The 12,289-nt window shown below is 39.5% G+C and overlaps 1 protein-coding gene across 1 annotated transcript in view; it reads right to left on the bottom strand.

Moving 5' to 3' along the window:
- CCDC170 (coiled-coil domain containing 170) overlaps positions 1 to 12,289 on the bottom strand; it is a 138,497-nt gene that overhangs the window by 80,138 nt on the left and 46,070 nt on the right. Inside the window, exons 3-5 of the mRNA XM_023205853.3 lie at positions 9,893 to 10,021; positions 8,049 to 8,305; positions 1,559 to 1,703 (exon numbers count right to left, since the gene is read on the bottom strand). Coding sequence (XP_023061621.2) covers positions 1,559 to 1,703; positions 8,049 to 8,305; positions 9,893 to 10,021 — 531 coding nt within the window. The remainder of the gene's footprint in view (positions 1 to 1,558; positions 1,704 to 8,048; positions 8,306 to 9,892; positions 10,022 to 12,289) is intronic.

Here is a 12,289-nt window from a genome sequence, read left to right as displayed (position 1 = left end):
CCATGGTCCCAGCTATCAAAACCCATCCGTGAAGTGGAATACTTCCCAAAGTCAAATGAAGTCATCTTGCGGCTTTCAGAGAGGACGTTTGGAAAGCTCACTAGTAGACACCTAAGAGATGACTTTTAAAAATGGCTGCATTTTAAAAAGGCTGCATGATAGGCCAGACATGATGGCTCATGCCTGTAATCCCAGCACTTTGGAAAGCCAAGGTGGGAGAACCGCTTGAGCCCAGGAGTTAGAGATCAGCCTGGGCAATATAGTGAGACCTCAACTCCATTTAAAAAAATAAAATAAAAAGACGCATGGGTGCTGGGCATGGTGACTCACAACTGCAATCACAGCACTTTGGGAGGCAGAGGTGGGGTAATTGCTTGAGGCCAGGAGTTCAAGACCAGCCTGGACAACATAGCAAGACCTCGTCTCTAAGTAAATAAAATAATTAGCCAGACATGGTGCACGCCTGTAGTCCCAATTACTTAGGAAGCTGAGGCAGGAGGATCACTTGAGCCCAGGAAGTCAAGGCCACGGTAAACTAGGATCATACCACTGTACTCCAGCCTGGGTGACAGAGCAAGATCTTGTCTCTAAATTTAAACCAAATAAACAAACAAACAAACAAAAACAAACATAAAAAAAGACTGTATGGAAATCAGTCAGGAAGCAAGGATATGAAAGGTTTGTAAATAGCCAAAGAGAACCATGAGCACTCAGATACTTTCAGGCATCCTAATGAAGCACTATGGGCCAAGTGAATTATTCAGTTAATATTATTTATTTCTGGCTTAATGGTAATCTACCATTAAAGTAGAATTTTTGCTATTTGTTTTTTTTTGTTTTGTTTTGTTTGTTTTTTTGAGACAGAGTCTTACTCTGTGGCCCAGGCTGGAGTGCAGTGGCTTGATCTCACTGCAACCTCTGCCTCCTGGTTCAAGTGATTCTCCTGCCTCAACCTTCCAATTATCTGGGACTACAGGTGCCCGCCACCATGCCCAGCTAATTCTTGTATTTTAGTAGAGATGGGGTTTCACCATGTTGGCCAGGCTGGTCTCAAACCCCTGACCCCAGGTGATCTGCCTGCCTGGGCCTCCCAAAGTGCTGGGATTACAGTCGTGAGCCACCATGCCCAGCCACTATTTGGTTTTAATGTAAATTTTTACAGTACTTTAGAACTCACACTCAATCAGTATCCTAAAAATGACATGCAGCTGGTTTTGTGTGAGTATATGTCTGGCTGTAACTAAAAGGAAAAAATCTCCCTAAAGCAAATGGTTAAAATGAGTAATTAATTGTATATGACAACCTAAATATATTTTAGACAAAGCCATTATCTCTTTTGGAGAATAATTAATTCCAATAATGCTAGAAAAGATCTTGGAATTGAGGCTCAGGAAGGTGATATGACTTGTCCCAAGTCACACAGTTAATTAATGCTACACTTGGGCTACTGTGCCATTCTCCTGCCACCCCCACTCAAACTCAACCACAGCACTTCCTTTCATGCCACATGTCAGAATCACCACTACATTTATAGACTTTTTAATCTGCATACAGACACCTTTAAAATTAAATCTTCATCTGATGCCTTGTCATTCCTCTCGTCTGGATCCAAGCAGTGACGCAGTTGAATCAGAAATTCCTCGTGTTTCCTGCAATTCTTTGAAACTTGTTTCTTATTCTCCTCATTTTCTTTTGAACAGTTTCTGTTTGGCAAATAACAAGTAAGTCAGAATTTAACACCATGGATGATAACATTCATCAAACCAAGTCAGAATATAAGCTCTCTGGGGGAAATAATTGTCATTTTCAACGCAACACAGTTTCCCAGACACAGAGCAAATTATTGTCACAGAAGCCCTATAAAGCCCTATAAAGGAAGGAGAAAAGTGGCAGCAATTTTGGGACACCTATGCTTTGCAGAAATATAAGGAAATCTTCAAGGCATTGTAGACTTAGTAACAGGAGGGGAAATGGATTCCCCTAGCCTCAATCCTAAAGGGTTTAGGGATCCTAAAGGATCTCTAAAAATGGAGGCACGTGTCTGGAGCACAGTGCTCATAATCCACATAGCCATGGGTCTTCACTGTGGCCTCATGGGGAAGGAGAGTGCTACCACATTGGTTCTAGAGGATCAAGCTTCATTTTATTTTCAAACTTTACAATACAGTGATTTATTTATAAGGGTCCTGGTTCATGGCCAGGCATAACTATAATAACAAATACATCAAAAGCAGAGAAGGTTCTCGCCTCTGGAAAAGAGATGTGTTCAATCACCAGCAAAATTCATTATTAGTTTTCACATGCCCTTAGTCTTTAAAGCATATTGCAAGAAAGGAAAGAAAATCAGTATATCGAAGAGATGTCTGAACCCCCATGTTTACTGCAGTTCTATTCACAGTAGCCAAGACAGGGAATCAACACAGGGGCCCATCAGTGGGTGAATAGGGGGAAAAAAATATGATATATGTACACACTGGAATACTACTCAGCCTTTTAAAAGAATGAAATCCTGTCAGGAGTGGCAATATGGAAGAACCTGGAGGATACTATGTTAAGCAAAATAAGTCAAGTACAGAAAGATAATTACCTCATGTTCTCACTCATATGTGGGAGCCAAAAAATACTGAACTCGTAGAAGCAGAGTAGAATTTTGATTATTAGAGGCTGGAAAGGGTAGCGGATGAAGGAGGATACAGTGAGGTTAGTCAATGGCTATAAACTTATAAAGATGGTTATAAAGTTATAAAGCTAGATGGCAGGAGTAAGTTCTAGTGTTCTATAGCATAGTAGGATGAATAGAGTTAACAAGAATTTAGTTTTCAAATAGCTAGAAGAGAGGATTTTGAATGTTCACAACACAAAAAAATAACTGTTCAAGATGATGGATGTGCTAATTTCCCTGATTTGATCATTATACATTGTATACATGTATCAAAATATCACTTCATATCCCATAAATATATACAATTATTACAAGTCAACAAAAAAATAAAAGAAAAAAAAAACATTGGAAGAGTATTAGAATTGGCCAGTCAAGGAAAAAGGAAATTTGTGGTCTATTATGAATATATTATTTCAAATCTCAGCTAGGTTTGTTGAAATAGTATGGTCTATTTCTAATGCTTTAAATGTTAGCAACTAAGAGATCATCAAAAATAGGCACACTTTAAAGGCAAATTAGAATCATTTCAGTAATTTAGTGTCATTTTTTAAATATCCAAGATAATAAACATGATTATTGCTTTTCCTTTTTACCATGTTGAGTGTTTACTGCAAATTCCTTCAACCTATTCAAAGAGTAACAAAGCATGTAATTGCAGATACTCAAAGCATATCAGATTTCTATTTAGAAAAATGTGTAACGATAAAAGACTAACATCGCTGTATCTCTGAGTTCTTATTTTAGCATATGAAAGGTAAAACTCTTCAGTCTTTTGGACCCAGGAAAGGCATAATTAATTGTATGGTGCTGATCGATTTACATATATGATTCCATGCATTAACCCCAAGATTTCAATCTTTCTTCTCCATTCCAAAGGTCTCTAGATTACTTCCATTTCTATTTGCAATTCACTTGACCCAACAAAGTTTCAAGAATCTACCCTAAGAAAATAATCACAGAAATGTAAAAATATGAATCACCTAGGTATTCATTGCAGCTTGCTTTATAGTAATTTTTTTAGTGGAACTAACCTAAGAGCCTGTAGAAATAGCAAAAGTAATTGATTGAGTAAATTATGGTATTTCAAGCAATGGAATATAATGAGTCATTTAAAATTATGTACCAGGCTTGGCACAGTGGCTCACACCTGTAATCCCAGCACTTTGGTAGGCCAAGGTGGGAGGATTGCTTGAGGTCAGGGATTCAAGACCAACCTGGGCAACATGGCAAAATGCCATCTCTACAAAAAAAATTAAAAATCAGTTGGGTATAGTGGCATGCACCTGTGGTCCCAGTTACAAAAGAGGCTAAGGTGGGAGGATCGCTTGAGCCTAGGAGGTCAAGGCTGCAGTGAGCTATGATTGCGCCACTGCACTCCAGCCTGCGTGGCAGAGTGAAAACCTGTCTCAAATAAGTAAATAAATAAAATTATATACTAAATGAGTTTTTTAAATATTTACAACATATGGCCAGGCACAGTGGCTCACTCCTGTAATCCTAACACTTTGGGAGGCCAAGGCAGGCAGATCACTCTAGGTCAGGAGCTCGAGACCAGTCTGGCCAACATGGCGAAACCCCATCTCTACTGAAAATACAAAAATTAGCTGGGAGTGGTGGCACATGCCTGTAATCCCAGCTACTCAAGAGGCTGAGGCATGAAAACTGCTTGAACCTAAGAGGTGGAGGTTGCAGTGAGCCGAGATCATGTCACTGCACTCCAGCCTGGGTGACAGAGCAAGACTCTGTCTTTAAAAAATATATATATATAATTTATATAAAATGTAAATTATATATATAATTTATATATTATATATATTTATATAAATTATATATAATTTACAACATATGATTCAGTAAAAATAGTATACTACCTAAAGTCATTTGTATATGATCTTCTGAAAAATCTGTACAACAAAATATTAATATTAATTATAGCTCTTCTATAATCAAAAGCTTTTAAGTAATTATTAATTTCTTCTTGACACTTTTCTGTATTTAAAAAATATTTTTTACAATATGCATATAGTGTTTTTATTACTCATTTATTTAATAGATACTTATTGAGTACCTACCATCCACCAAGCCTCATTAAAGGTGCTAAAGATACAATAGTAAACAAAAGAGATACAAATCCAGCCAGGCGCAGTGGTGTGCACCTGTAGTCCCAGCTACTAGGGAGGCTGAGGTGGGAGAATCACTTGAATCCAGGAATTTTAGGCCAGCCTGGGCAGTGAGACCCCCATCTCTGAAAAAAAAATTATTGACCTCATGGAGCTTATGTTCTATTTGGAAAGATGGACAATAATCAAAATACGAGTATATGTAAAAGGTATAGTACAGTATAATAGGACTAGAGAGAAAAAATTAAGCAAGAAGGAAAGAGGGGCAAGAAATATTAGAGGAGTACATTTTTAAATATGTTATTCATGGAACATCTCACTTGGAAAGTGCCATCTGAGTGAAGACCTAAAGGAAATGGGGTCAGCCATGTGATATCTGGGGGAAGAGCCTTCCAGGAAGAGAAATTAACAATTACAAAGGTCCTGAGGTACGATCAGGTCTGTCAGGTTCAAGGGACAGCAAAGAAGCCAGCGATCTGGAATGGAAACAATAAGGGAGAGAATGGTAGCAAAACTAGGTCAGGATGAGCCTTTTGGTTCATAGAAAGCACTGTCTTTACCCTGAGTAAGAAGAGAAGTCACTGGAGGACTCTGTGCTAGGAATTTACATGATCTAATTTGCATTTTAACAGGATCACTCTGGCTGCAGGGGGCACAGTCAGAGGTAGGGAAACCACTGCTATGACCTGAATGTTTATGTCCTCCCAGAATTCATATGTTGAAGTCCTAATTCCCAATATGACAGTATAATATTTGGAGGTTGGGCCTTTAGGAGGTAATTAGGCCATAAGAGTGGCACCCTCATGAATGAGACTAGTGCCCTTATAAGAAAGGACACTGGCTGGGTGTGGTGGCTTATCCCTGTAATCCTAGCCCTTTAGGAGGTTGAGGCAGACAGATCACTTGAAGTCAGGAGTTTGAGACCACCCTGGCCAACATGGTAAAACCCAATCTCTACTAAAAATACAAAACATTAGCTGGGCCTGGTGATGCGCACCTATAATCCCAGCTACTTGGGAGGCTGAGTCACATGAATTGCTTGAACCCAGGAGGCAGAGGTTGCAGTGAGCCAAGATTGCAACCACTGCATTCCAGCCTGGGCAACAGAGCAAGACTCTGTCAAAAAAAAAAAAAAAAAAAAAAAAAGAGAGAAAGAAGAAGAAGAGGAGGAGGAGGAGGAAGAAGAAGGAGAAGGAGAAGGAGAAGGAGAAGGAGAAGGAGCATGGAGAGGTGATCTCTCTCTCTCTGCCATGTGAGGATACAGCAAGAAGGCATTCATCTACAAAGCAGAAAGAGGACCCTCACCAGGAACTGAATAGGCCAACATCTTGACCTTGGACTTCCCAGCTTCCACAACTAAAGCACTAAATTTCTGTCTTTTAAGCCACCTAGTATATGTTATTAATTTATGTTAATATGTTAGTTAGCCCAAACCGACTAAGATAGAAATTAGTACCAGGAGTGGGATGCTGCTGTAACAGATACATATTACAATACTCCAGGTGAGAGTTAATGGTGGCTTGGACCAAGTTAGTGACAATAAATGTGATAATGGAAAGCTGACAAAATTTAGATTTGTTTTGAAAACAGATATGAGGGGATTTGCTGAACAATCAGACATGGAGAGTGAAAGAGAAAGAGAACTAAGTTTGATAGCAAGAATTTTGATATGATCAACTAGAAGAATGGAATTATGATCACATGAGATGAAGAGAAGTGCAGAAGGATTTTGTGGGAACACTGGGAGCTCCGTTTTGGACACATTAAGTTTGAGATGCCTGTCGGAGATCCACATGGAGATGTACAGTAGCTAATAAGATATGTGGTTCTTGAGCTCTGGGAAGAGATCCAGGCTAGACACAGAAGTGTGGGAGTCACCAGCATTTAGAAACTTAAAGCCATGAAACTAAATGATGTCACCAAGGGAGTAAATTTAGATACAAATGAGAAGAGATTCAAGGGCTGATCCCTGAGGTACTCCAGTATTTGAAAGCAAAAGAGATGAGGAGAAACAGTGAAAGACACTAGCTAGAAAGGTAAGATTAAAAAAAGAAAAGAAAACAAAAAACCTAGGCATGTGTAAGGTCCTGGAAGCCAAGAGAAGGAGAAGGTGGTTCAAAGAAAAAGATCAACTGTGACTGATGCTACTGATTGTTCAAGTAAGATAAGACTGACCATTTAACTTGCACTGTGCACTCACTGGTGACCTTAATGAGTGGTTTCAGTGGAGCAGATTCCAGAGAGAGAAGAGAAATTGCAGACCATGAATACATACAACATTTTTTTTTTTTTTTGAGACAGAGTCTCACTTTGTTGCCCTGGCTGGAGTGCAGTGGTGTGATCTCAGCTCACTTCAGCCTCCACCTGCCCAGTTTCAAGCAATTCTCGTATCTCAGCCTCTCCAGTAGCTGGGATTAAAGGCACCTGGCACCATACCCGGCACCACACCTGGCTAATTTTTGTATTTTTAGTAGAGGCGGGGTTTCACCATGTTGGCCAGGCTTGTCTCAAACTCCTGACCTCAAGTGATCTGCCCACCTCAGCCTCCAAAAGTGCTGGGATTATAGGTGTGAGCCACCACACCTGGCCATACACGCAATGTTTAAGGAGTTTTTGCTGTAAGTGGAAGTAGAGAAAGAGGACAGGGGCTAGAAGTATTGGGTTATTTTTTTAAAATGGAATAAGTAAAATAAATATAATGTATTTCGTTACTAAAGACATTTAAGTCATTCATAGAATTTTAAAATATATTTTAGGAACAACTTGTTCCCAATTTTGTCTCAATAATCACCTCTTGTCAAAATGAAGTGTGGAAAACCTAGGTTTCATGACTTCTCTGCATAAACTAGTAATAAAATCTAATGAGGAGTGTTCAGTGTGATCTGGAGTGGTCTAGCTTCTGGGATATTTTTATAACTGGGTTCTAAATAAACATCTACCTCTGTGTACTACCCCACCACCTCAGGGTTAACCTCTACTTAGAGAAATCTTCCAAATTGTGTAAATAAGCATTTGCAGCCCTAATTGATAGCCTAAAAACATGTTTAAGACAAGGCTGTATTTGTTAAGACTCTTGATGACATTTAGAAATGAGCCTTGGAAAAATTTGTCAAGACTCCAAAGATATTTGAGGTCAATAACTTTTTTCAAATTGAGTTTCAGGGCCAAGTAATGCAAAATGTCAGTACATTCAAAGACATATTTTGCTTTCAGAAGCTAGTATTTTAACTCTAGCTAAAGCAAAAAATATGTTGCAGTATCCTTACTGTAATTTTTCATTTAACTCTACAACTTTCTTCTTTAATTCCTGGTTCTCCTTGATTGCAGTGTGAGCTGTGATTTCTGTTCTGATTTTAGAAGTGGAAAGTGCTGCTGATTCTTCTTCTAGCTCCTGAACTCTGTCTCTCAAAGAGGTAAGGAGAGATGATTTTCTGGCATTGTTTTCCTTGTAGTTCTCCATTTCAGCTTTCAATTCTTGATAGGAGACTTCTTTAGAAAGCATCTTGGATCGGAGGTCTCGAAGCTAACGTGGAAAAGAAGTTAAAAAAAAAACACTTTAACAACCTAAGTTTGAAGTATCTTTAAGAAACCCAAAGCCATCATTTAAATGTTCACTCTTTTATTCATGACTTAATCTAACTTTATTTTCTTTTCTAATATTTGTATCTGTATTACCAAATGAGAAATTATGCCTAAATAATTGACTTTATAATCTATCTTTTCCAAAACCAATTGAGCAATGTCTTATGTTGTTTAGTCTCATTCAGGAGAAGTTTATGATGTTGATTGCATAAGCAATAAAATATTTTGCAATGGTCCACATTTTATAAATCTGTATTGCTGTTATTGCTGCTGATAAACAGTTAGACAAGCAACCTACAAATCACATGATCGGTGATTTCACAGCTGTAACTGTTCCCCACTTAAACACAGACTACTCAGTATGTCACTATATTTCTCACACTTATCTCCTGGACTCTAACCATGAGTGACAAAGAAAAATAAAATTTCAATTTCTGGAAAAAAAAAAAATAAGAGAAAAGAAAAATCCTTATAGGATTTATATGAAGAAAACATTTTAACTTTTATGAGTTCTATGATATCAAAATGCTGAACAACATAGGTGCCCTATTGAGTTAAAATGTCAGATCTACCCTATGAGAAAATGTTATGAAAGCATGTACTTCTTTGGAGCTGTGAGTGCGCATACATACATTTATTCACACACACACATTATCAACTCATCTTTCTACGGGGTCCTGGCAGCCTTAGTGAGAAATCACAGGCCAGTCTAGAACTCCTTGGGGCCACCAGGCTATAAGCAGAATGTGTTTAGGAAGACTCTCAGAAACTCCACTCTAAATCTGAGCTAGCCTACGGGGTAGACAGATCCCACTCTTCTTCCTAGAATTTCCCCAGCCAGTTGGAACTAACACAGGAAAGGGATTCAGAATTCCCTCCTAAGAATTCCAGATTGCAAGCAATCCACATTAAAGGAAGATATTCTGAGAGATGCTGAAAGTTCTCTGAGACCCATGGAGCTTTACTTAACGTCTTCAGGTGCCCTCAGATCTCTCAAGGCTGTATAGCTCCTCTGAGATTCAGAATTCAGCCCAAGCCACCTGGCTTTACAGTCTGGCAAATGCGTAACTTTTCAGGAATTCTAGGTGATAGGCACAAAGAGAGCAAGTTTCAACTTTGCCAAAAGCTTTAAATCTATATCCACTGTCCTATTTCTAATCACTCCTACTTTCTGTTTCTTTTTTTTTTTTTTTTTTTTTTTGAGATGGAGTCTCACTCTGTTGCCAGACTGGAGTGCAGTGGCATGATCTCGCCTCACTGCAACCTCCACCTCCCAGATTCAAGCGATTCTCCTGCCTCAGCCTCCTGAGTAGCTGAGACTACAGATGCTCACTGTCATGCCCAGCTCACTTTTATATTTTTAACAGAGACAGAGTTTCACTATGTTGGCCAGGATGGTCTGGATCTCTTGACCTCGTGATCCGCCTGCCTCGTCCTCCCAAAGTGCTGGAGTTACAGGAGTGATCTGTTTCACTTTATAAGAAACTAAGAAGGCCCATTTCTGAGTGATGGAGATGCATTTTCTTACCTCAGACTGAACACATTCAAATTTGACCAAAGTTGCTGCAAGTTCACTTCGAGCATTTTGAGCCACATTCCGACAGTGATTTAACTGCTCCCGTGTGACCGGGACTTCCAAAAGATGATTGTAAGTTTCCTGGTAGAATTCCCCCAAAATACAAAATATAAAGAAGAGTGTTAAATGATCTTTTCTGTGCAGCTGCACAAAGCAAGGTTAAAGGCAGAAGCATTCTTTGTATTCCAAATGTGTCAAACATGCTACCCAGAGAAATGTTATATTCAGACCATTTGGTTCTCATTCTCAAAGTTCAAAGGGAGGCAGGAGAAAGTTCAGGAACAAATGATGTGCTCCTCCAGGATGGTGATGAGATTTGTCATTTAAGAAGTGGCCTATGGCAGGGTGTGTTGGCTCACGCCTATAATCCTAGCACTTTTGGAGGCCAAAGCAGGAGGATTGCTTGAGGCCAGAAGTTCCAGACCAGCCTGGGCAACACAACAAGACCTTATCTCTACAAAAAGAAATTTTTTTAATTTGTCAGGCATAGTGTCATGCACCTGTAGTCCTATCTACTTGAGAGGCTGAGGCAGGAGGATCACTTGAGCCCAGGAATTTGAGGTTTCAGTGAGCTATAATTGCACCACTGCACCCCAGCCCAGCAAACAGAGAGAGAGGGAGACTGCCTCTAAAAATGAGAAAACAAAAAAATATTTTCCTTCCACCCAACTGAAATGGTATTTGACCTCTGCCCAGAATCAATAGACTCAACAAAGAACTATCAGAGGAGAACAATGCTACATCCTGTGCAACTAGCAACAGTTTTCGTTGTTTTTCTTTGTCCAGATCACAAAGATGATCAACTCATTTCTTGTCTGTTGATTTAAGTGTCTCATTTATTGATCAAAGAGATCATGTGATCTAAATGTAAAGGGCTGTCTCCTTTGTAACTATTTACTCTGCCTTTTATACTTAGTCTCATAACCTCATAACCATGATATTCTCAATCTCATAATCTCATACCCATGAATCATGAAGGCAACTGAAATGAACATGTGAGATGAGAGATGGCAGGGTCACACATGGACAGCCCCTGCCCATCTGGAAGGGAACAGCTCTCAGCTTCACTGACGGTTGCAGATACAGAAATAAGGATTTCCAGCCTGGCCAAACCACTCCAATTTTGGAATTTCCAATTCCAAATCATTCCAGTTTTTCAAGACAAGCCATATATCCAGACTTTTTGAAGTGCAAATTCCTGGTTTTTACAGGTTGGCAACTGATTTAAATGTTTAAAAAAGAAACACATATGAATCAAATAAACACACCTGCAGAGCAGATTTGGTGGGTTTGGCCTGCGGGCTGCAGACTGCACCCTCTGGTCCCGTTTCCATCCGACTCATGCCATATGCCTGCTTCCTTCAAGAATTATGACTGAAGTTGGATATCTACACCACCTCTACGGAGTTTCCAAGGCCTGTGGTCTTTGTGAAAGACCCAGAAGAAAGCCATTCGTTTTTGAAGGAATACAAAAGAGGTCACATAAAGGAGGATTTCCTGTAGTATCTAAATGGCCTCAGGAGGCTCAGCGATAAAATTTTTTTAAGAATGCCAGAGACTACTCCACTGCCAGCAACTACTGTTTGATATAGTCATGAACGCAAAAGTCATCTTAAAGCTCATAACTTTACAACAAGCATCATGACCAGTGTGATTCAATCCACAAAATGCCAAACAAAACCTTCAGAGCTCTTAGTAACAGCTAGTGTTTGCCAATCATAGCACAACCAAGAAGATGGTAGATATGTACTCTGGAGAAAAAGCATAAAAAGTTTAACTGAATCTCTTATTAGAGAACCACATCCTGTTCAGACTCATTCAATAGTCAGAGGGTCTTCTCCACCCTGACCACCACGCCATATTTTCTAAACTAGGCCATATGAGGACACAGGTCACTTATAAGAGATTTGTATGGCATACCATTTTATAAAATTTATTAGGAAAATAGGTTTCCCAATGGCTATGATTATTTCTCTCAATGACTAACTTTTTTTTTTTTTTTTTAAGAAAAGAAGCCAGGCCAGGTGCAGTGGCTCATGCCTGTATTCCCAGTATTTGGGGAGAATGAGGCAGAAGGATCACTTGAGCCCAGGAGTTCCAGACCAGCCTGTGCAACAGTGAGACCCCATCTCTACAAAACATTAGCTGGGCATGTTCCTGTTGTCCCAGCTGAGGTGGGAGGAGTGCTTGAGCCCCAGGAGGTCAGGCTGCAGTGAGCTGTGATCGCACCACTGCACTCCAACCTAAGCAGCGGAGCAAAACGCTGTCTCAAAAAAAAGAAAGAGGAAAGGAAGAAAGGAAGAAGAAAGGAAGAGAGAGAGACAGACAAAGGAAGGAAGGAAAGAAGGA

Source organism: Piliocolobus tephrosceles, chromosome 5, assembly GCF_002776525.5.
Source record: "Piliocolobus tephrosceles isolate RC106 chromosome 5, ASM277652v3, whole genome shotgun sequence".
Taxonomy (NCBI): Eukaryota; Metazoa; Chordata; class Mammalia; order Primates; family Cercopithecidae; genus Piliocolobus; species Piliocolobus tephrosceles.
This window is presented reverse-complemented; position numbering and strand designations above follow the sequence as displayed.